We start from the raw sequence: 22,675 nt of genomic DNA, 5'->3' as shown, positions 1-22,675 counted from the left end.
CTGTAAAGCACAGTATCAATGGAAATTAAAATAATCTGAGTCATATTTAGAAGGGAGAATTTTCTAGACTTGGTGATGGAAATGTTATGAAAAGAGAATGATATCCAGGTTTCTGGCTGAAGCATCTGCCAGGACAAAGTTGACATTTACCAAGACAAGGAACAGATGTTAACATCTTAGTCCCATGAAATTTGGATACCAAAACTAAACAGAAGGTAATACGTATGATAAAATAAAATTTATATTTTAAGGCAGGACAAGAAAAATTAAACATAAAATTCTCTCTCTGTGTCCATTTGGGCCTCCACCCTCCCTAATGTGCAGCGGGCATCGGCATTACACATTAACCAGAGTTGCTCAAAGATGGGAGTGCCTGCTCAACAGTAAAGATCAAATTTTTTCTTTCTTCTGATGTTAGCAATTTAACTTCTTAAAAGAATAACATTCTTTCCCAGCTCTGTAGGGGGTCATAGTGCTTGGTGCTCACTTTGCAAAAGTTTACCTGGACTATGTATCCTTCGTGAACTTTATATAAAATAGCAGTATGTCATCCTGATGTACCATCATTGAAAATGTACATGACTGTGCCTTCAGCTTCTAACAGGTGGAACAGTTCTCAGAGCTTCCTGAGAATCTGCTTCCCGGTTATAATCCTCAGTTTGGCTTGAATAAAAGTCCCTTTTTTTTTTTCTTCTTGATAGTTAATTGAACTTACATCAACGTATGCAGTAACTAGTAATAAATTTAACGGTGATTTTACCAAACAGACGTTGTATACTCCTCTTTATAAATGTAGCCCAAGACTAAATTGATGTTTTGAGCACACACACTTACACTGTTGGCTCAAATGTTTTATAGTCCAAAAAAAAATACCCAAAATATTTTCTATAGAAATAGCAGTTAATCCAGCTTTCTTCTCCTTTTAACTGTATTAAAAACTCAATGTTAGTTGTTCCACAGCTGGAAGCTCTTACACCTTGAATGCCATTCAAGTATGATTCCATTCAACGTCATGACTAAAATGCTTAGAAGATTAAAACGAGTAAAAACAGGTACCTTGAACTTTCACTGTCACTTTCACTTCTTCTATCACTTTTCCATTCTTCTTCTTCAGAAGAACAAGAACCTTCACTTTGATCACAGGAAGTCTCCTAATTTTGTGAGGGGGAGAAAAATAAAATAAAAATCTTGATCTCTGAGATTAAATAACACAAGGCAAGAGAAACCACACAGTCATTCTAATCATCTCAGGAGTAAGTATGGTAACCGGGTAATAAAATAGGTAAACTTAAAACAAAAAGTAAGTGTCTTTACTACATCCTTTTTCTTATCAAAAAATTAGACAATAGAAAATATTTGTGAGACTTAACACTACTACTATTAACAAAAGAAACTGATACAAGAGGCCATTCTCTGAGCAAAGTTAATAAGTCAATGTAAATGTTCTCAGTGTTTTGGACTCAAGCCACTGTAATAGGTGGGCAGTGGTATCTCATTTTACTTTCAATTCTCTAATCACATATGATGTTGAGCACCTTTTCATGTGCTTATCTGCCATCTGTATATCTTCTTTAATGAAGTCCCCGTTAGATCTTTTGTCGATTTTTAAATTGGGTTGTGTTCTTATTGAGTTTTAAGAATACAAGTCCTGGGCTTCCCTGGTGGCGCAGTGGTTAAGAATCTGCCTGCCAATGCAACGGACACAGGTTCGAGCCCTGGCCCAGGAAGATCCCACATGCCGCAGAGCAACTAAGCCCATGCGCCACAACTACTGGGCCTGAGCTCTAGAGACCGCAAGCCACAACTACTGAGCCCATGTGCCACAACTACTGAAGCCTGCAAGCCTAGAGCCCGTGCTCCGCAATAAGAGAAGCCACGACAATGAGAAGCCCGCGCACCGCAACGAAGAGTAGCCCCTGCTCACCGCAACTAGAGAAAGCCCGCACACAGCGACAAAGAACCAACACAGCCAAAAATAAGTAAATAAATAAATTTATTTTTTTTTTAAAGAAGACCTTCCCAGTCCTTTTCTCAAAAAAATTAAAAAAAAGAAAGAATACAAGTCCTACCACCTAGAGAGGTGGGATAGGGAGGGTGCGGGGAAGACGCAAGAGAGAGGAGATATGGGAATATATGTGTATGTATAACTGATTCACTTTGTTGTAAAGCAGAAACTAACACACCATTGTAAAGCAATTATACTCCAATAAAGATGTTAAAAAAAATTTTTAATAAAAAAAAAAAGAATACAAGTCCTTTATCAGACATGAGTTTTACATGTATTTTCTCCCAGTCCATGGCTTGTCTTTTCATTCTCTTAACAGTATCTTTCAGGCTTTTCTATTTGTCAAGTTTTTCTTTCATGGATCATGCTATTGGAATTGTATCTAAAAAGTGATCATCACACCCAAGGTCACCTAGATTTTTATTATATGTTATCTTTTAGAAATTTTATAATTTTGTGTTTTACATTTACATTAAGTTTATGAGATATTTTGAGTTAATTTTTGTGAAAAGACTGTGTCTAGATTTTTTTTTTGCATGTGGATGTCCAGTTGTTCCACACCACTTGTTGAAAAGACAACGCTTTGTCCATTGAGTTGTCTTTGTTCCTCCATCAAACACTAGTTGAGTATATTTGTATTGGTCTACTTCTGGGTTCCTTATTCTATTCCATTGATCTATTTGTCTATTTTTTCACCAGTACGACACTGTCTTGAAAACTGGAGATTTATACTAAGTCTTAATGTATCTATCAGTCCTGCACCTTTGTTGTTCTTCAGTATCGTTAGCTATTCTGGGTCATATTTTTCTCCAAATAAACTTCAGAATCTCTTTGCCAATATCCACAAAATAAACTTGCTGGGATTTTGACTGGAACTGTGTCGAATCTATAGATGAAGTTGGGAAGAAATATCATCTTAAAAAGATGTGAAGCACAGGAACTCTCATTCACTTTTCATCAGAATACAAAATGTAACACAACCACTATGGATAATAGTTGGGCAGTTTCTTACAGAGCTAAATATAGACTTATCATAGAGGAAAATTAAACTCATATTACTAGAAAGTAGTCAATGTGAAAAGGCCACCTACTGTTTGATCCAACTATATGACATTCTAGAGAAGTCAAAACTATGGAAACAGTAAAAAGATCAGTGGTTGCCCGTAGCTCAGGAAGAGGGAGGGAGTGATGATTAAGTACAGCAGAGGGGGGGCGTTTAGGACAGTGGAACTATTCTGTATGATACTATTATGGTAGATACATAACATTATGCATTTGTCTAAACCCATACAACACAGAGTGATCCCTAATGTAAACTACAGAATTTAGTTAATGATAATGTATAAAATTGGTTCATCAGTTGTAGCAAATGTACCACACTAAATCAAGATGTTATTAATAGGAAACACTTAGGGAAACAGTATATGGGAACTCGCTGTACTTACTGTGTAATTTTTTTTAAACCTGAAACACGGAAGTCTTTAAAGGAAGAGAGGGGAACAAGCAGCTAATTCCCACAACCCTAATAGCTGCCATCTACTTTAAATTCTGGTCTTGGATACTAAGCAGGTACTTTTAAATTGAGATACAACCTTTTCCTGTAACAGCTACTTACATTAAGTGAATCATAAACGGATGATGAAAATGCCATGGAGAAACAAAACTAAAAAGATGGAACTGCAAGGAAATAGCTATTTTGTTTACTTCATTTGAGTAGGCAAAATGCAAAGTAAACATATTCTTAAAAAATGTTCCTCAAAATGTGAGCCCAATGCTATTCAAGGAGTACAGATTCCTAGGCCAACCACACTAGATCTACTCAACACGAGTCTGCTTTTTATGCTCAAAATAGACTTCTAAAAAATCACAGTAATAAAATAAACTCTTAAAATCTACTACCTGGAAACCATGCATTCTGGGAAAAAGTTTTAAATGTTTTATCTGCATTAACTCTCAAAATACTTCTGTAAACAGAGGCAGGGTTAAGAAAAAGCTAATGAAACTTAAGTTTCAGAGGTTTTCAATTTAACTTGCCTACCAAGGCCCTGTGTCTATCTGTAACTTTGAATTCTTTTTCTAAAGAACGTCCCTAAAATTATACAAGATTCAAACCCCACAAATCTTGGATCCGTCTTGCCAATGAGTTTTGTATTATCTCAAGTCACTACCTGCCCACTACTACCTTTTCATATATAGAGAAACCCAAGGCTAAGAAATGTAAAGAAATACGCCTGGGGTCACAGAAGAGTAAGTATAAGAAATGGAATCAGAAACCAGGCCAACTCTAAAACCCATACTTTTTCTACTATCAGTGCTTTCCAAACTAAAGTGTAATGGAACCAACATACACATATACACAACCGTCTCCACCCATCTGCAACACTCAGGAGAATGAATTCATACCACTGTAGGAGGTAAACTACCATAACACAAAATTATGACTTATCTTAAAAGATCAAGTGGATTTAACATTCTACATTATACTTGTGTTAATTTAAAAGTACCCCATTAATTGCAAATAAACCAAATTAAGACATAAAATCGTAAGATTAATACTACTGATCTAAAAATTAAAACTCAATCTATAATCATTCCTGATTTTTCAGAAACACTTAAGAAAATAAGAATTAGTTGCTATTTCCCTAGCATAATATATATGTATACTGTAGAAACCTAAAACAAAGCATCTTACTTATTGTGAAAATAGCAGACACATTTCCACTGACAACAGGAATATGGTCCACTATCTCACTAGTATTCAACAATGTACTGGAAGTATTAAACACTGCAATTAGACAAGAAAAATCAATTAAAAGTATAAAAATTAGAAGAGAAGTAGTAAAACTGAATACTGTATAAATGAGAGTGTACCTGGAAAACTTCACAGAATCCAATGATAAAATTAACTCAAAAATACAGTAATGTAGCAGGGTGGAAAAAATTAAAACTTGAAGGGGGAAAAAGGCCAAAAACACGATAGAAAAATGGCCAAAAGACATGACACACAATGCACAAAGATGAAAAAGCCTCTAAATATATAAAAATATGTACAACTTCACACATAAGAGAAATGTAAACTACACTGTAAATAAACCAAAGACAAAAGTACAAATATTGTGATTCCACTTACATGAGGTACCTAAAACAGGCAAATTCATAGAGACAAAGTATAAGAGAGGTTACCAGGGGCTGGGAAGAGAAGGAAATAGGGAGAGTTCTTGTTTAATGAGTACAGAGCTGCTGTCTGGGATGATGAAAAAGTGCTAGAAATGAAGAGTAGTGATGGTTGCATACATCTGTAAATGCAGTTAATGCCACTGAACTGTACACTTAAAAACAGCTAATTGTAAATTTCATGTTACATATAATATTCTATCACATAAAAGAATAGCCAAAACATATAAAAAATAAAACTAAGATACCATCTCTCGCCAATTAATTGGCAAAAATTAGAAATTGTAACACACTGTTAGTAAACAGTAAGAAAACGGACACTCTCCTACGCCACAGGGAGGAAAGCAAGTTGGAATTCTCCTTTATGAGGAATTTTTATCAGCATCTCATAAGATGCAAACGTGTTTATCTTTGGGCCCAGCAATCCCATTTCAAGGAATGTACCCCCCCCAATAACATCTCCATCATTAGACAAATACATACATCTACAAGATTATTCATTGTAGCATTATTTAAAATGAAAACGCTGTAAACATCCTACATGCCCATAACCAGGAGAGTGGTTAAATAAACTGTTACAATCAGATAACTTAAATATGATGCAACTCTTTAAAAATAAATAAATAAATAAGGAAGGCACTTATGAACTGATATGAAGTGATTTTAAGAATATTTTAAGTGAAAAAACCCAAGTGCAAAAGAGTATCTGTGGTATGTGACATTTTGTGTACAAAAGGAGAAAAAATATACATGTATCTAATTGAGTATATAGGGGAAAGAAGAAAAGAAAACACAGGAAAGATATGCCAGAAACTAGTGAGGATGGATGGGAACATTTATCGTAATTATCCTGAATCATTAAAGGTTAAAACATGCTCAATACATATAAAGAAGAAGAAAATAAATAAGAAAGGTGTTAACACAAAATCATTTAAGTGAACGGTTAGTAGCTAACATTATTGGATATTAGGCAGTGTTTTAAACACTTTACATGGTTAACTAAACGAATTCTCACAACACCTCTGAGGGACATACTATTAATTACTTTTACAGATATAGGCAGAGGCACAAAAGTTTAACCAACTTGTCGAAGTAGAAGAATTTGGATTTAAATTCAAACCCTATGTTTGACTACTACCTTAATGCTTTATAGAGGAATTCAAATTGTTCATCCTTATGTAACATTTCAATCCTCAAAACATTACTGATTAGAGAATACTAACATTCTAATATTAACCTTTAAAAACTCTTTACAGAAATACTGGTTTCCCCCCAAAAAATCAAAAAGAACAGTAACTTACATATGATTACTGTAAGTCAAGAAAAGGGTTAAGACAAAGACTTCTTAGATATGATGGCAAAAGCACAAGCAACTAAGGAAAAAACAAACTAGACTTCATCAAAATGTACAACTTTTGTGCTTCAGTGGAAACAAGCAAAGAAGTGAAAAGACAATCCAATAAATGGGAGAACATATTTCAAAGTCATACATCTGATATAAAGGATTTGTATCCAGAATGTATAAAGAACCCTTATAGCAATAAAAAAGACAACCAAATTGAAAAATGGGCCAGAGATTTGCATAGCTATTTCTCCAAAGACATACAAGTGGAAAACAGCACACGAAAACATGTTCAACATCATTAGTTATTAGGGGAATGTATCAAAACCACAGTGAGATACCATTTCACATCCACCAGGACAACTGAAATCAAAAGGACAGAACATAACAAGTGTGGACAAGGATGTGGAGAAACTGGAAACTTCATACATTACTGACTGGGAACATAAAATAATACAGCCACTTTGGAAAACAGTCTGGCAATTCCTCAAAAGGTTAAAATACAGAGTTACCATATGACCCAGCAAACTGACTCACAGATATAAACCCAAATGAATTGAAAACTTATGGCCAAACAAAACCCTGTACATTAATGCTGATAAGGAGCAACATCCGTAACAGTCAAAAAGTAGAAATAATACAAATATCCACCAGCTGATGAGTGGGTAAGCAAATTGTGGTCTATTCATATAATGGAATATTGGGCAATGAAAAAGAATGAAGTATTCATCCATGCTATACATGGAATCAGCCTTAAACATTACATAGTAAGTGAAAAAAGCCAGTCACAAGATCATACTGTATGCTTCCAATTAAATGAAATGTCCAGAATACAAAAATCCATGGGGATAGAAAGATTAGTGGTTGCCAGGGGCTTGGGTGGAGTGGGAATGGGAAGTACTTGCAAATGGGTACAGGGTTTCTTTTTAGGTGATTAAAATATTTTGAAATTAAATAGTGGTGGTGATGGTACAATTTTGTTAATATACTAAAACCACCAGATTGTACACTTACATGGTATAACAAAGCTGTTCAAAACTGTTAGAGAAATTCAAATGTGAAATTTCATCTTAATCTCTAGAGGATACTATACTTCCACAAAATTTCAAGGTAGATTCAAAGTAAAGAATTAAGACAAATTATTCAAGATTATTTTATATATTTTAAAGTTATGAAACTCACATGTCTTACGGAGCTTGAAGATTCATTTCCAGAAGACAACTCAAGCCGTCCAAGATTTCTTCTACCATAATTTGGATATTTACGCCTACATGTCCTCTGCCTAGACTGTGACATCAAAGCCACGGAATCAGACTGAAACACAAACATGCAGGTGAAAATCAACTCTTAAATAAGTACAATCTTCAATAAAGTATTTCGCACTCTATCCAATCCCAAAAGGATTTAAGGCAAAAATAATAATAATAGTTCAAAAAATAAAATATTCTTGAATGGGTATTTTTGCCACATACTGTTAACCAAGATTGGTTTTTGTTACTTTTAAGATATTTAGAAAACATGGCTAAATTTAGGCACCTTAGATCATCCTTTCCCAAACTAAACCGTAAGTTAATTGGCTTACCATAAATTAGATAATAATAACCATAATCCAAAAAAGAAATCACTTTAAAATATATATCTTAGAAGTGAAAATATATATTCATATATTATGATGCAGTAACCAACCTTAAGGAATATATCACTGTGTGAATACACAGGTATAGAGAAATATCTGAAATGATCCTCAAATATCAATCCTAGTTATTTCCAGGTTTTAACTTTTTGGATGATTTGTTGTCAGTACTTTCAGTTGTGCTTGAATTTTTTAAATATCTTTTTTTTAATTAAAACAAAATAATTAAATAATCTTTTAAAATCAGCCAAATAAAATAGCTAGATTGAAACGGCGGGGGGGGGGGGGCGGGGGAGGGCACATGCTATTCCTCCAACACCAAAGTCACATATGCGAGATCACTCAGTGAAAGTACATATTCCCAGAACTGATACACAAATCAATTTTCACGTTAGTGCCATCTGTTTGATAATCATTGAGATGTTTTATCATTTCAACATATCCTGAACAATATATCCTGGCTGATTTTAATACAACTCTTCTTTCCTTAATTTGTCAGTACTTTTTTTGTTAGGGCAAAAACTCCTATTAATGAATTTCATGACTAATAATATGTAAATTCAGATGGACCAAAACTACCACTAAGAAGAACAAGAAAATCTGTCAAAATATATATTTTTTTAAAAAACGGTTTGAGGGCCCTATATACCTAACAAGGCTATGAAGATTTACAGGACCAATACACGAAAAAGGATACAAGCAATAAAAAAGAACCCTAGAATTTCACTCTGGAAGAGGAAGCTGAAAGGTTTAGCAGGTAAGCAAAAAACTGACAGACTAAACTCTTGAGTTATGCTAACAAAAATTACAATTCAGAGTCTCCTATGTATAGGCAAACACCTCAAGCTTCAGCTGTTAGCCCAAAGAGCTATAATCTAGACCTATAGGTAAACTACAGATAAACAGTAATCCCAAGGAACTAAAAGCCCATCCTTGTCTGGGTGAAGGTGATACAGGCTTGAGAGTGGCCTTAGTAGCCTACCAGAAGCAAATTAAAACCTTCTCTGGAGAAGAAATGCCATCCTAGGCTTCAAACCATCTCTAACATCTAACATTCAATCAAAAATACAGGCAACAAAGAAAATGTGATTGTAATAAAATGAGAAAAAAATCAACACAGAATGCAAAGAGATTAACAGGGGAACAAGATAATGAAATAACCAGAAATGGGTTTTTTAAATACCAGGGCTGATTTTCAAGGAATTAAAATAAAGAGAACTTCAGCAGAAAACTAAAAACTCTGGAAAATTCTGAATAGAAAAATAACTAAAACTAAGAACACAAGGTTATTAGCAGGATACACACAGCTGAAGAGAACTAACTGAGTGGAATATATTCGGTCAGAAAAAAATTCAGAACAGCAAGAAACAGCCTAAAAACAAAAAAGACAGAAAATAGGGCTTCCCTGGCGGCGCCGTGGTTAAGAATCTGCCTGCCAATTCAGGGGACACGGCTTCGAGCCCTGGTCCAGGAAGATCCCACATGCCACGGAGCAACTAAGCCCATGAGCCACAACTACTGAGACTGTGCTCTAGAGCCCGGAAGCCACAACTACTGAGCCTGTGTGCCACAACTACTGAAGCCTGCACACCTAGAGCCTGTGCTCCGCAACAAGAGAAGCCATTGCAATGAGAGGTCCGTGCACCGCAACAAAGAGTAGCCCCCGCTCACCGCAACTACAGAAAGCAGCGCACAGCAACGAAGAACCAAAGCAGCCAAAAATAAATAAAATAAATTTATTTTTTTTAAAAAAAAGGCAAAAGGGAAAGACAGGAAGTAAAGTATAAAAACATGTACTATGCAAATGCTAGCCAAAAGAAAGCTAGCATAGCTACATTCATATACAAGAATTTGAAGAATAAAGCATTACTAGAGATTAAGTTCATAATGGTAAAAGGTTCAATTCAGTAGGAAAAAGGGAAATTCTAAATTTGTACACACCAAATAACATAGCTTCAAACTACACAAAGCAAAGTAGAAACAAAGAAATCTACAAACATAGTGAGACTTTAATACTTATCTCACTATAAGCAAGAGTGCAATCGTTTTGAAACCACATGTGGCATTAACTACTAAAGTTGAATATACGCATATCCTATGCTCCAATAATTTCACTCCAGTACATATACTCATATACTCAAAAGAAATACAGACGGGGCTTCCCTGGTGGCGCAGTGATTGAGAGTCCACCTGCCAATGCAGGGGACACGGGTTCGTGCCCTGGTCCGGGAAGATCCCACATGCCGCGGAGCGGCTGGGCCCGTGAACCATGGCCGCTGAGCCTGTGCGTCTGGAGCCTGTGCTCCACAATGGGAGAGGCCACAACAGTGAGAGGCCCGCGTACCGCAAAAAAAAAAAAAAAAAGTAATAAAAAAAAGAAATACAAACGGATACCAAGAAATATGTACAAAATGTTGAAAGCAATATTGTTCCTAACATACTATTCCTAATTCATATTCCTAATATGAAAACAACCCAAATGTCCTTTAAGAATAGATTAAACAGCAACATTCTCATTAAGGAATACCATCCAACAGTGAAAACAAATGAACTTCAACTACTCACAACAAAGATAGATCTCACAAGGGCAAATGCAAGCCAGATACAAAAGATTACATATACATACTGTACGACATTTAGATCAGTGTTTCTTATCCTTTTTTTCTTTTTTTTTCTTTTTTTTTTGCGGTACGCGGGCCTCTCACTGTTGTGGCCTCTCCCATTGCAGAGCACAGGCTCCGGACGCGCAGGCTCAGCGGCCATGGCTCACGGGCCTAGTTGCTCCGCGGCAATGTGGGATCTTCCCGGACCGGGGCACGAACCCGTGTCCCCTGCATCGGCAGGCGGACTCCCAACCACTGTGCCACCAGGGAAGCCCTTCTTACCCTTTTTTTAACATTACCACTACCCTATAGGAAACTTGACTTTCTCCTAATTTGCTCCCTCGAATTGTAATACCACAGACAATACATACAGTATGTAAACACTTATGTAGTATATCTGTACTTTGTACATCAACAGATTAAGTATAAGGCTTAGCCTTCTTATCCAATACAGGGTTTAAAATAGATAACATTTTTAAGACAAAAGCTAAATTGAAATTTTTAAAGCTCTCTGCATTTAACTTTATAACTTTCTTGAATAACTTTTGATGTATTTAATTACAGATTGTATCAAATTACATATCCAAATTAGAAATTTCTGAATACATAACAGCAATCAAATGTTTAAAAATTTTTCAAAATTTTTCCAGCAAAAATAAAACAAATGAAAAAATTTCTTAAAAATTTTAGTAAATTTAACTTTGAAGGCTTTTTATCATGAGAAAATATTCTAACTATAGCTGAAGATAGTCAACATTTTTTTCTTTTCAGTACTTGACATAATAGATTTGAATTATTTTTAAATTAAATAAGATAGAAACTATTTTTATTTAATTCTCAAAGCCCAAGTCATAAGCAAAAACACCATGCATCAAGGCAGTTAATGTGGCAGACAGACATGCACAGGCCATTTCTCACAATATGGCTACAAAATTGAATGACCAATTGAGAGAATATCTTGCAAACACAACCATTTTCACCATAGTTTTGTAGCACTGATCGTGCATACATTTTGTATAAATTCCATTAACTTGTTAATACTTCACATATGATGGTCAAGAAATTAAACACTAAGGAATAAGATTTTCTCAGGTAGGGTTGGGCTTTGTCGCAAACCATTGTGACATCTAAGATTTTTTATAAATGCATGATTTGGAAAACATCAGAAACAGACAAAGCTAACCAGCATCTTTAGAAGTCAAACAGTTGGTTACCTGCAGGAGAAAGGAGAGAGTAGTGATTGGGAATGGATACAAAATGCTTTTGATGGGCTGGCAATGTTCTAGGGGTTATTAGACAATAACATTTTGTTTTTAGGCCGTGCCGTGAGGCATGTGGGATCTTAGTTCCCCGGCCAGGGATCAAACCCGTGCCACCTGCATTGGGAGCTCAAGGTCTTAACCACTGGACCGCCAGGGAAATCCCAACAATAATTTTCTAGAATCCTTCATCACTGTTAGGCATCAGGCTACTTCCCGTAAGTTTCAAGCCACTTTTCCTAACACCTGTACAACTTTACGTCTACTACTTTAAATCCCAAACAGAAGACTAATATTACTAATATTCTCAGTGATCAAAAAGAAAACTATAAATTTCAGTTTAATTTCTAATTTGTTTATTCCTAAGGAAATGGAATTTAGGTTACCTTTTGTGAAAGATGGAGAGTCTTCCTCTTTCTTCCAATTATATAAAGATTTCTTTCTTCTTCACCTTTCTCTATTCTGAAGTCTTCCAACTTCCTACAAATTTAAGTACCCAGTTATATTAATTGCTGATAAATAAAGGATATATAGAGAAAAAAACTAATCATTATGATTCTGGGAATCATAACTTAAGTATTTTTTTAATTAATACAGAAAATTCCTAAACTTATAACAAAACTTAAGGCAAACTACACTTTTCTAGAAATTTATAACCAAAATCTCAGAGGCAGCTAGTAGGTCCTATTTTTCATATTTAACACAGAAATATTCATTCATTTGTATTTTGATTGGCCCTATGAGGACCAACTCAAACAGAATCTCTCGTGTTAGCTACTCAGAATGTACCTATGATTTTCCAAGACTGCAAATCCATTCTCTAAAGGATTCTACTGTATCACTCAGCATCTCCTTCATAAAAACTCAAATGTATTTTAGAATAGAGTTCTAGAAAGAGCTATGCTCTTCTTTGGGAAAATTATACTGCAGCGGCTAGCTGACTCACAAAATCCATTCTTCTTTCTTCCTTAGAAACAAAATCTCAATTTTCATCTAGGCTCTTTGCTGCTCTAAATAGAGACTGTATTACCTTGCCTCCTCTGTAGCTAAGTGTGGCCATATGAGGACATTCTGGTCAATGAGTTATGAGGAGACATGTCATGTGGGACCATTAAGTCTGCTTAAATGAAATCCCTTTAACTAGAAATGTCCTTTTTGCTGCCGGGGAAAATGCTGGGGAACCATGATTCTAGCCTTAAACTACTTCCAGTCTTCCTTTATGTTAACAAAATAAATGCTCGTTTAAGGAACTATTCTTCAGGACTTTCACTCCTGATACCTATTTGCTTCCCTTGATTTTGACAACAAAAAGTCTCCTAAAATGACACTTTCAGTTCTGATGAGCATGCAACTCAGACATAATTTTAAGGCTTAATTATAGAATGCTGCATACACGACAGTGATTTTCTGTATTTCTCATCCCAATTCCAGATTTTGCTTTTCATTAGTTTATCGTATACTTATAAATATCCTTAAGTTCACTGTATGAAATATAAGTATTATCCAATATTACTCCACCAATCAACTGACTCTTCTGGCTAAACACATGAAAACTTTTACAAAATTATCTTCAAGGTATTAGTTATTATGAGACACAAACATGACAGAATACTGAAACATTTTAGATATCAATGAAAAACAGTATTTGCTGCCTCCATTCTGATAACTTGAAAATCAGTACATCACAATTCAGTACAAGGAAAACCCTACGATCCACACTATACTTATTAAATATCATTTCTCACTAAAAGAAAATAGGGCTGCTTAAGAGAAAAGACTAATCCTAAGTCTAGGTCAAGAAATTTACAAGAAGAACCTATAACACCCTGCCATGCCTGACAGCAAAGATGCTACACAAGGCTACTACATCATTTCAAAAGGACTCAGGAGCCAACCTGAAGAAGCTCCTCCTGGCCACAGATAAAAAAAATTTAAACATTAACAAGGACATTAGAAATAAGCTAAATCACAGCAGTGTAATTAATACAGTGAACAACACAAACACACAAATTGGCCACTGCGGGAGAATATAAAGGAATAAATCTTTATTTTGAAGGTAAATAAAGCAAAATGAGCAGGCAGCTATCCTGTTTTTTATACAGAAACTTGTTTATTATATACAAACTTTACTACTGGATAATCAAATAGTAGATGTGGGTAAATTTTTATTTGGAAGTAGCCAAGATAATAAAGACTTCAGAGCTGAAATATCACTATTTATAATCCCTAATGAATTAATGAACCTGGGCAGTGAGTATCAGTTCCTGCTAGCATCACAAAAAAAAGAAAAGAAATAAAGAAAAAGATATTATGTGCCTTCTGATGGAATGTTACCACTTACGAAATACTCTTGCAAAAAACTAAAAATATGACATTTGGAACAACTGGAAATTTAAACACTGGCTATTTGGTTCTACTGAGGAATTGTTTGTTTTTTAAGATATGACAATGGCATTATGGTTATATTTTAAGACAATTCCTTATCCTTAGAAATTACATACGGACATACTTTTAGACAAAATGATATTAATGTCTGGAATATCTTTCAAAATAATACTGAAGGGAGAACAGGGGGTGTCTGTATAGATGAAACAAGATTGGTTATGGAGTTAGAGAACAATTTTGACATTTTCCTACCACAATTAAAATACATCCCAACCCATTACTAAAATATATGTATATGATTATTTATACCACTAATGATTAAAATGTGTAAATAACCATATAGATATATTTTCACAGATATAAACAATATTAATAGATATCCTAAAACAAACCTAAATATGCCTAGTGGTACCTCTGGTACAACCACTCTTCGTTTCCAGGCCTGCAGGTCACGCTCTGTAGCCATCTGACTACGTGGAGCATTCTGGTGCATCTGACGAACACCTTCCACTTGACCACTACGACGCAGACCAATATTTGGAGGGGACTGGATGTCTAAGCTTAGTCTTCTAAAACCTAGGGAAAAATTGTCAAGAATGATTACAAAACAAACTTCAATCTAATATGCATATACATTCCTCCTACTAAGACACAAACCAAAAAAAAAAAAAGATCTACTGAAAAAACTTTGGAAAAAAGAATCTTAATGTGACTGAGATCAAAATGTAGGCTACATGGGGACTTCCCTGGTAGCGCAGCGGTTAAGAATCCGCCTGCCAGTGCAGGGGACACAGGTTCAAGCCCTGGCGCGGGAAGATCCCACATGCCGCGGAGCAACTGAGCCCGTGAGCCACAACGACTGAGCCTGAGCTCTAGAGCCCATGAGCCACAACTACTGAAGCCCGCACACCTAGAGCCTGTGCTCTACAACAAGAGAAGCCATCGCAATGAGAGGCCCATGCACCGCAATGAAGAGTAGCCCCTGCTCACCACAACTAGAGAAAGCCCGCGCACAGCAACGAAGACCCAACGCAGCCAAAATAAATTTAAACAGATCTCTTTAAAAAATGTAGACTACAGAACAAACACTAACATAACTATTAAGCTCAATTTCCATTTTTATTAGACTTTCTGAAATTTAATGTACAAGCATTTTCTATAATAATGTTATATTTGCAGTCCTAAAAACCTCGCCTTCCTCAAAACTGCAAACTAAAAACACATCTTTCTGGAAAAATTAGCACAGCAAATAGATGCCTCAAACTGTGGTGGCTTTATAATAAAAGCTCTAACAAAAAACATTATTTGTGACCTAAAGAGATAATCTAAGCCACTCAAGCAAGCAAGTTGCCAGAGCCCATTAGTAAAAATTCACAAAAATGCAAAGTGGGGAAATGCTGGCAGCACCTGAATTGGAGCTAGAAGAGTGGGTAACAGGGCAATGCAGACCACATCAAGCCCTAAGCCTATGCAGAGCTGATCAGGTAGACACAGGAGGCAGGGCAACCTCCCAAGAGCTGGAAGTCACAAAGGATGGAGACCACCCTGGGGGGATGTGGAGGGAATCCCAGGCAAAGTACTTGTTTTCTTGAACCACAGGGTGAAGGGGATCCTGCTACTAAGGCAACAAAAAAAACTGGGGGCTATATCCTTTCCTACGGGAGGCTATTAAATTTTACTCCAAATACACCAGCTCTCCTTGCTTAGGGTGAAACTCAAATATGAATGAACAAACCTCTGTATTCTTCTATGTACAATATTCTGTTCACCAATCAAATGTGAACCAATTTGCCCTGCACAACATATTATACTCCATCTATTAAAAATGACATTAAATGCCCCTGCTATTAATCCAAAATTTGTATTAAAATATATTGATGTTTAAGAAACACTTTTTGAATTGAGAACTAAAAATAAATTCTAAATTTTGTGTGTGTGTGTGTGTCTGCAATGGGTCTTCGTCGCAGTGCATGGGCTTTCTCTAGTTGCAGCAAGTGGGGGCTACTCTTCATTGCGGTGGGCAGACTTCACATTGCCGTGGCTTCTCTTGTTGCGGAGCTCGGGCTCTAGGCACATGGGCTTCAGTAGTTGTGGCATGTGGGCGCCGTAGTTGTGGCTGGTGGGCTATAGAGCGCAGGCTCAGTAGTTGTGGCGCACGGGCTTAGTTGCTTTGTGGCATGTGTGATCTTCCCGGACCAGGGCTCGAACCCATGTCCCCTATGTTGGCAGGCAGATTCTTAACCACTGTGCCACCAGGGAAGCCCTAAATTCTAAATTTGACTGCCCAAGTCATAGTATTATTCTCCAACAGTTTGAAGAAAATATATGTTATGTATCACAACATTACTTGTAATAGCAAGCATGAAAAATAACTTAAGTGGCCATAAACAGATTAATTACAAAGACTGGTTATTCCACACAGTGGAGTCCTATGAAGCTATAAAAAGTAATGAAGACAAGCTCTGTGAATGGAAAGAGAGTGATTTCTAGAATATGCTGTTAAGGGAAAAAAGCAAGGTGCAGAAAAACGCATACATATCTTGTGCCTCTTGCTCTGATGCGCTGAGAAGAACACAGCAACTATGCAGTATTCTTACCTAAAATGTTTAACCTGAATCCAATTTTGAGATAATCAGACAAATTCAAATTGAGGGAAATTCTGTGAAACAACAGGCCTGAACTCTTCAAAAGTACCAGTGCCATGAGGGAACTGTTCTAAATTAAAAGAGACTCAATAATTAAGCACATGGACCAAGGCTTGATTAAACCCTAAAATTTTAAAAAGCCATGAAGGACAATTTTGGGACAAGTGGGGAAATGTAAAGATTGTACATCAGAGAGCAGTACTGTACATTGTGTAGTACTGTAAAGTCTGTTGACTGTGACCATTGTATTATGATCATATAAAAGAATGTTCCAGTTCTTGGAAGATATAGAATGAAGCCTAAGGGATAAAGTTCACATCTTACTCTAGAATTTAGGAAAAAAACATACCTGAGAGAGAGAAATTCTTTCAAGTGTATATGAGACCCATACAAGACTGTTAATGGCATTTCTGTTTGAGATTAGCAAAATCTCAAAACTACCCAAAAGCCCATCAAGAGAATGAATTAATAAAATCAGATATACAACAGAGTACACAATAGTCAAAATTAATCCAATGTGACAACTGAGCAATCTTAAAAATACAGCACTATGTGAAAAAAATTAAGTCGCTTTATAAACCTTTTATAAACCTTTGGATAAAGTTTAAAAACAAATGCTTTTTATTCATACATTTAAGAGTGTCAAATCTATTTTTTAAAAGGCAAAGAATCAACATGAGATTCAGAATAGTTGTTATCTTGGGATAGGGAAACAGGACAGGACCACATAAAAAGATGTAGATTATTATCATGATTTAAAACAAATAAAAGAGGAGCATGTGTAAATGAAAAATAAGAGTATGTCAATGGGCTTCCCTGGTGGCGCAGTGGCTGAGAGTCCGCCTGCCGATGCAGGGGACGCGGGTTCGTGCCCCGGTCTGGGAAGATCCCACATGCCGTGGAGCGGCTGGGCCCGTGAGCCATGGCCGCTGAGCCTGCGCGTCCAGAGCCTGTGCTCCACAACAGGAGAGGCCACGACAGTGAGAGGCCCGCGTACATCAAAAAAAAAAAAAAAGAGTATGTGAAGAACAAAGTTTTGATAGACCCAATTCTGTGCTGCTAGAATCCAAAACAGTTAAATGTATAAAAGAAGTAAGACTTAAAGTACAAGGCACTAATTTTAAAGTCATATTTTAAAAAGAAAAAAATGAAACTTGTAGACCTAACAGTCGCTGCAAATAAAAATCTAAAGCACTGCGAGTTCCCTGGCGGACCAGTGATTACGACTCCCTACTTTCATTGCCAAGGGCCTGGGTTCGATCCCTGGTTGGGGAACTACACAAGCCGGGATTTCCTGGTGGCACAATGGTTAAGAATCCACCTGCTAATGCAGAGGACATGGGTTCAATGCCTGGTCCGGGAAGATCCCACATGCCACAGAGCAACTAGGCCTGTGTGCCACAACTACTGAGCCTGCGCTCTCGAGCCCGTGAGCCACAACTACTGAGCCCACGTGCCACAACTACTGAAGCCCACGCGCCCAGAGCCCATGCTCCACAAGAGAAGTCACCACAATGAGAAGCCTGCGCACCACAACAAAGAGTAGCCCCCACTCACCGCAACTAGAGAAAGCCTGCGCACAGCAATGAATACCCAACGCAGCCAAAAAGAAATTAAAAACAAACAAAAAAGATCCCAGAAGCCATGCAGCCAAAATAAAAAACAAATAATAATAAAAAAAATCTAAAGCCCAGTTATGAGGCAGATTAGATGAAAGGAAGATCAAGAGTGAAAGGGCAGGGCTTCACTGGTGGCGCAGTGGTTGAGTACGCCTGCCAATGCAGGGGACATGGGTTCGTGCCCCGGTCCAGGAAGATCCCACATGCCGCGGAGCGGCTAGGCCTGTGAGCCATGGCCGCTGAGCCTGCACGTCCGGAGCCTGTGCTCCGCAACGGGAGAGGCCACAACAGTGAGAGGCCCGCGTACCGCAAAAAAAAAAAAAGAGTGAAAGGGCAGAAAGAGCTGAAGAAACTGTTCAGAACACAGCACTGAGCGATAAAGAGACAGGAAATTTTATAGCATTTTACAGCCTCTCAAATCTTCTCTTATCTTCCACAAGGTTTTAGCTTTTCTAGAGTAAGTTTTCAGTTGCATAACAATCGCCCATCTCTTCTAGATTATTTCCACTAACATAATTATTACCACATTCCAATATCAAGTACTTTGCCCTGAAAACTCACTTCAAGCTTTCTGATTCAGTAAGAAACGTTAGGGCTCTACTCAATTCAGTTTTTTAAGGATTATAAAGGAAAGGAAATCTAGTGTTTCCTTTAGAAAACACTTTGTTCTTTACTCTTATTTATTTAATGTAATTTTGTAAATACTCTTATTTTAGAGCAAAAAGATTTCAATAGCCTTTCATAGTACTTGAAATTCAAATGTACATTTGTTAGTCCATCAACCTTACACCTAATAAAGCTACCTCCAGACTACTACTCAAGTTGTAAGCGTACATTGCTTAAGGCTTTTTACACTGCATGTAGGGGACAATGACTTCATTTATTCTTCAATTTCAATCCAGCCATATTAAGGCAAAATACCTCTCATATATTTATTACCTCTTCGGGGTGTTTCTTCCCCATTTGAAAGTCCACTTGGAACAGCATCTTGACCTGCTCCCATTCTCTGATCTTGCTGCTGCTGCAACTGTCTTATCATTCCATCAAGAACACTGGACTCTGGGCTTCGTTCACCATTGTCATTGGTTTGTAGGCTTATAATTTGTTCAATTACCTCTCCATCACCTGCAAATTCAATGAATGAATATGAAATCATAATACATATGAAGAGGAAAAAACTTTCAATAGGCTACAATTAAAATTACATTAGCAATTGTCAGAATTCTTGTTTTCCAAAAATAATCAATTAAAGATATCCTTTATATTCATAACTAATTAAGTCACAGAAAAAAATTCAAAACAAACTTTAGGGTACTAAGTACCACAAAAACCTCAACAGAGGTTCTGAAATCCTTAGCAGTGAGCACCTGGAAACACACTTGAGTGAAAGTGAAAGTCTTGTTTTTCTGTTTCACATTAATGCCCCTCATTTATACAAGTATTTCATTAAAATCTTATCTCTCAAGGTCTCTCTGACTATAACAACCAATAATGTGCGATTTCTGATGTAGAGAAAAGCAGTGGCATTTCTCTGTCTTATGAAATAAAAAAAAGTAACACCTTTTAGGCCTTCAACAAATGACCACTCCCAACTCCAGCTCTCTCCCACCCCAAGCATGCACAGTTGAGGGAGGCAGTTTCCACATGCCTCTCCCACCAAGCTTAAGTCACTCTTTCAAATAAGCTTTAAGCATAGCCATAATCCTCCACGTACAAAATCAGATATTTTTAAGTGTCTTTGCTTCTTTATTTTTCAAATAATCATTTTCAGAGATATTTAATAGGTTCAGTTAGTGTTCATGGATAAAAAGTGTTAGATGGTTGTGGGGTCTTGAAATTTACCTAAACATTGACATTTTCATGCAATCAACTTGTTACATATCCTCCCACCATAAAACGCATCTTCTTTGAACATAATAAATAACATGGACCACCCCCCCACCAGTTTATAAGCAGAACCTTAACAAATTGAAATTAATAGGGTATTAGGCAAAAAGAATGCAAAGATATACTTCCATCCATAGTAACACGTCAGAAACTGAAAAATGTCACATACTATTTCAGGGGGAAAAATACTTCTATTCTACTAATCTACTTTTAGATCCCTTAAATCTTATTGATGACATCTCCATTTTACTGTGGAAATCAATGAAGAATTTAGAAGAGCTAAACAAAATCCACGGAAATTTTTTGACCACTGTCAAAAAATGAACTAAGACAGCAAGAAGTGGAGCCCTAATCTAAAAGGATAACAAGGGACTTCCCTGGTGGCACAGTGGTTTAGAATCCGCCTGCCAATGCAGGGGACACAGGGTCAAGCCCTGGTCTGGGAAGATCCCACATGCCATGGAGCAACTAAGGCTGTGCACCACAACTACTGAGCCTGTGCTCTACAGCCCACGAGCCACAACTCCTGAGCCCACGTGCCAGAACTACTGAAGCCCATGTGCCTAGAGCCCATGCTCTGCAACAAGAGAAGCCATCGCAATGAGAAGCCCTTGCACAACAACAAAGAGTAGCCCCCACCTGCTACAACTAGAGAAAGCCTGCACACAGCAGCGAAGACCCAACACAGCCAAACATAAATAAAAATAAATAAATGTATATTTTTTAAAATTTCGTAAAAGGATAAAAAGACTTTAATTAGGACTAGGAATAACATCCCTAAGATCACAACATAGAACCAAAGGGAAAACAGCAGAAAAGGAGACTTCTAATCCTCTCCCCTCCCCAAAAAACCCTATGTAACTTTTCTTTCGCAGCACTGAATTTAAACGTAACTTGGGAAATATCAAGAATGATACCTGTTTCTACTTGGCATATGCAGTCACCATTCAAATACTAAAGAAGGGTTCTACACATGAAGGCTTAAGTACTACAGTGCCCTTCCACTATAAACTACTACAACACTGGAAAAAATATATATGAAAGAAGGGCTTTCAGATATTGGATAACAGCACAGGACTGTGATCCCTGAGAAAAGACAATGGAGCCCAATCTTTTGATTGCTCCAGGTAACAGCCTGGAGGCAATCTCCAAACTACAGAACAAGGAGAGGGAACCCAAGTACCATCCAGAGGTCACAATGAGTTGAGAGACAGAGGTCAGAGTTTGAGAGCAGGGGAAAGACTAAAATATGCAAGGCTGAATATCAGAGAGGACTGGATTGCACAGAAAGCTCAGAGGTACACAATGAGGAATCGATTCTTTGGCTAAATAATATGTGCACACATTGGTTAAAACTCCACCATGCTGGGGAATAAAACATGAAAAAGCCAAGCCATTTTTTAATGCCAAAAAATTGCCAGAACTCTCACAGGGCTGGCAATAGTACACGTTCCCACTAGCCAGTACAGAGACTTCAGACACAAACAAGAACTGTTTTAAGCATATTTCCAATTTTAACACTCAGAATATTTTAAAATGTGTGTTCAAATCAGTGGAGAATACAATGACCGCTAGCAGTTTGGTGCCACGGCCTTGATTTGTGCTCAGGTACCAAATGTTTCACCCACCACTGCTTCTGTTTCATCAGTGCAAATGTCAAAGGTAAATAATAGTTTCATATTATTATGAAGGTAGTCATAACCTCGAAGACCCCATAAAAGGTCATGGATAAAACCATGGGTCTGCAAACTACACAGTGACAATTTAGGCCCTAGAACAACCATTAAAAATAAGTAAGACTAACAGGTATTGCTAATAAAACATTAGTGGCAATAATGGTAAAACACTAAAAAATAAGCAACTTCAAAAAAGTTTGGAAAAAAAGGAGAAACGGCACAAAGAACAGAAAGGATAGACAAAACAAGTAGCATTATGTAGAGCTTTAAGCCTGACTACACTAATAATTATATTAAATGTAAATGGTCTACACAGTCCAATTAAAGGACAGGTTGTCAGACTAGATTGCTGCCTGCAAGAAATCTGTTTTAATATAAAGACATATTGGTTAGAAGAATTGAAAAGATACAACATGATAACACTAATTTTAAAAAGTTGGATTATTT

General features: G+C 36.8%; 1 protein-coding gene across 2 annotated transcripts in view; it reads right to left on the bottom strand.

The window, feature by feature from the left end:
• Positions 1-22,675, bottom strand: part of BRWD1 (bromodomain and WD repeat domain containing 1) — a 122,247-nt gene that overhangs the window by 44,784 nt on the left and 54,788 nt on the right. For both annotated transcript variants that reach the window (XM_027095113.1, XM_027095183.1), the window contains exons 18-22: positions 19,605-19,790; positions 14,794-14,977; positions 12,403-12,496; positions 7,704-7,835; positions 1,057-1,151 (exon numbers count right to left, since the gene is read on the bottom strand). In XM_027095113.1, the coding sequence (XP_026950914.1) occupies positions 1,057-1,151; positions 7,704-7,835; positions 12,403-12,496; positions 14,794-14,977; positions 19,605-19,790 (691 nt within the window). The remainder of the gene's footprint in view (positions 1-1,056; positions 1,152-7,703; positions 7,836-12,402; positions 12,497-14,793; positions 14,978-19,604; positions 19,791-22,675) is intronic.

Source organism: Aethalodelphis obliquidens, unplaced genomic scaffold (assembly GCF_003676395.1).
Source record: "Aethalodelphis obliquidens isolate GAN/ISIS:26980383/991018 unplaced genomic scaffold, ASM367639v1 scaffold1, whole genome shotgun sequence".
Lineage (NCBI taxonomy): Eukaryota > Metazoa > Chordata > Mammalia > Artiodactyla > Delphinidae > Aethalodelphis > Aethalodelphis obliquidens.
The sequence above is the reverse complement of the archived record's forward strand: the minus strand, read 5'-3'. Positions and strand labels throughout refer to the sequence as shown.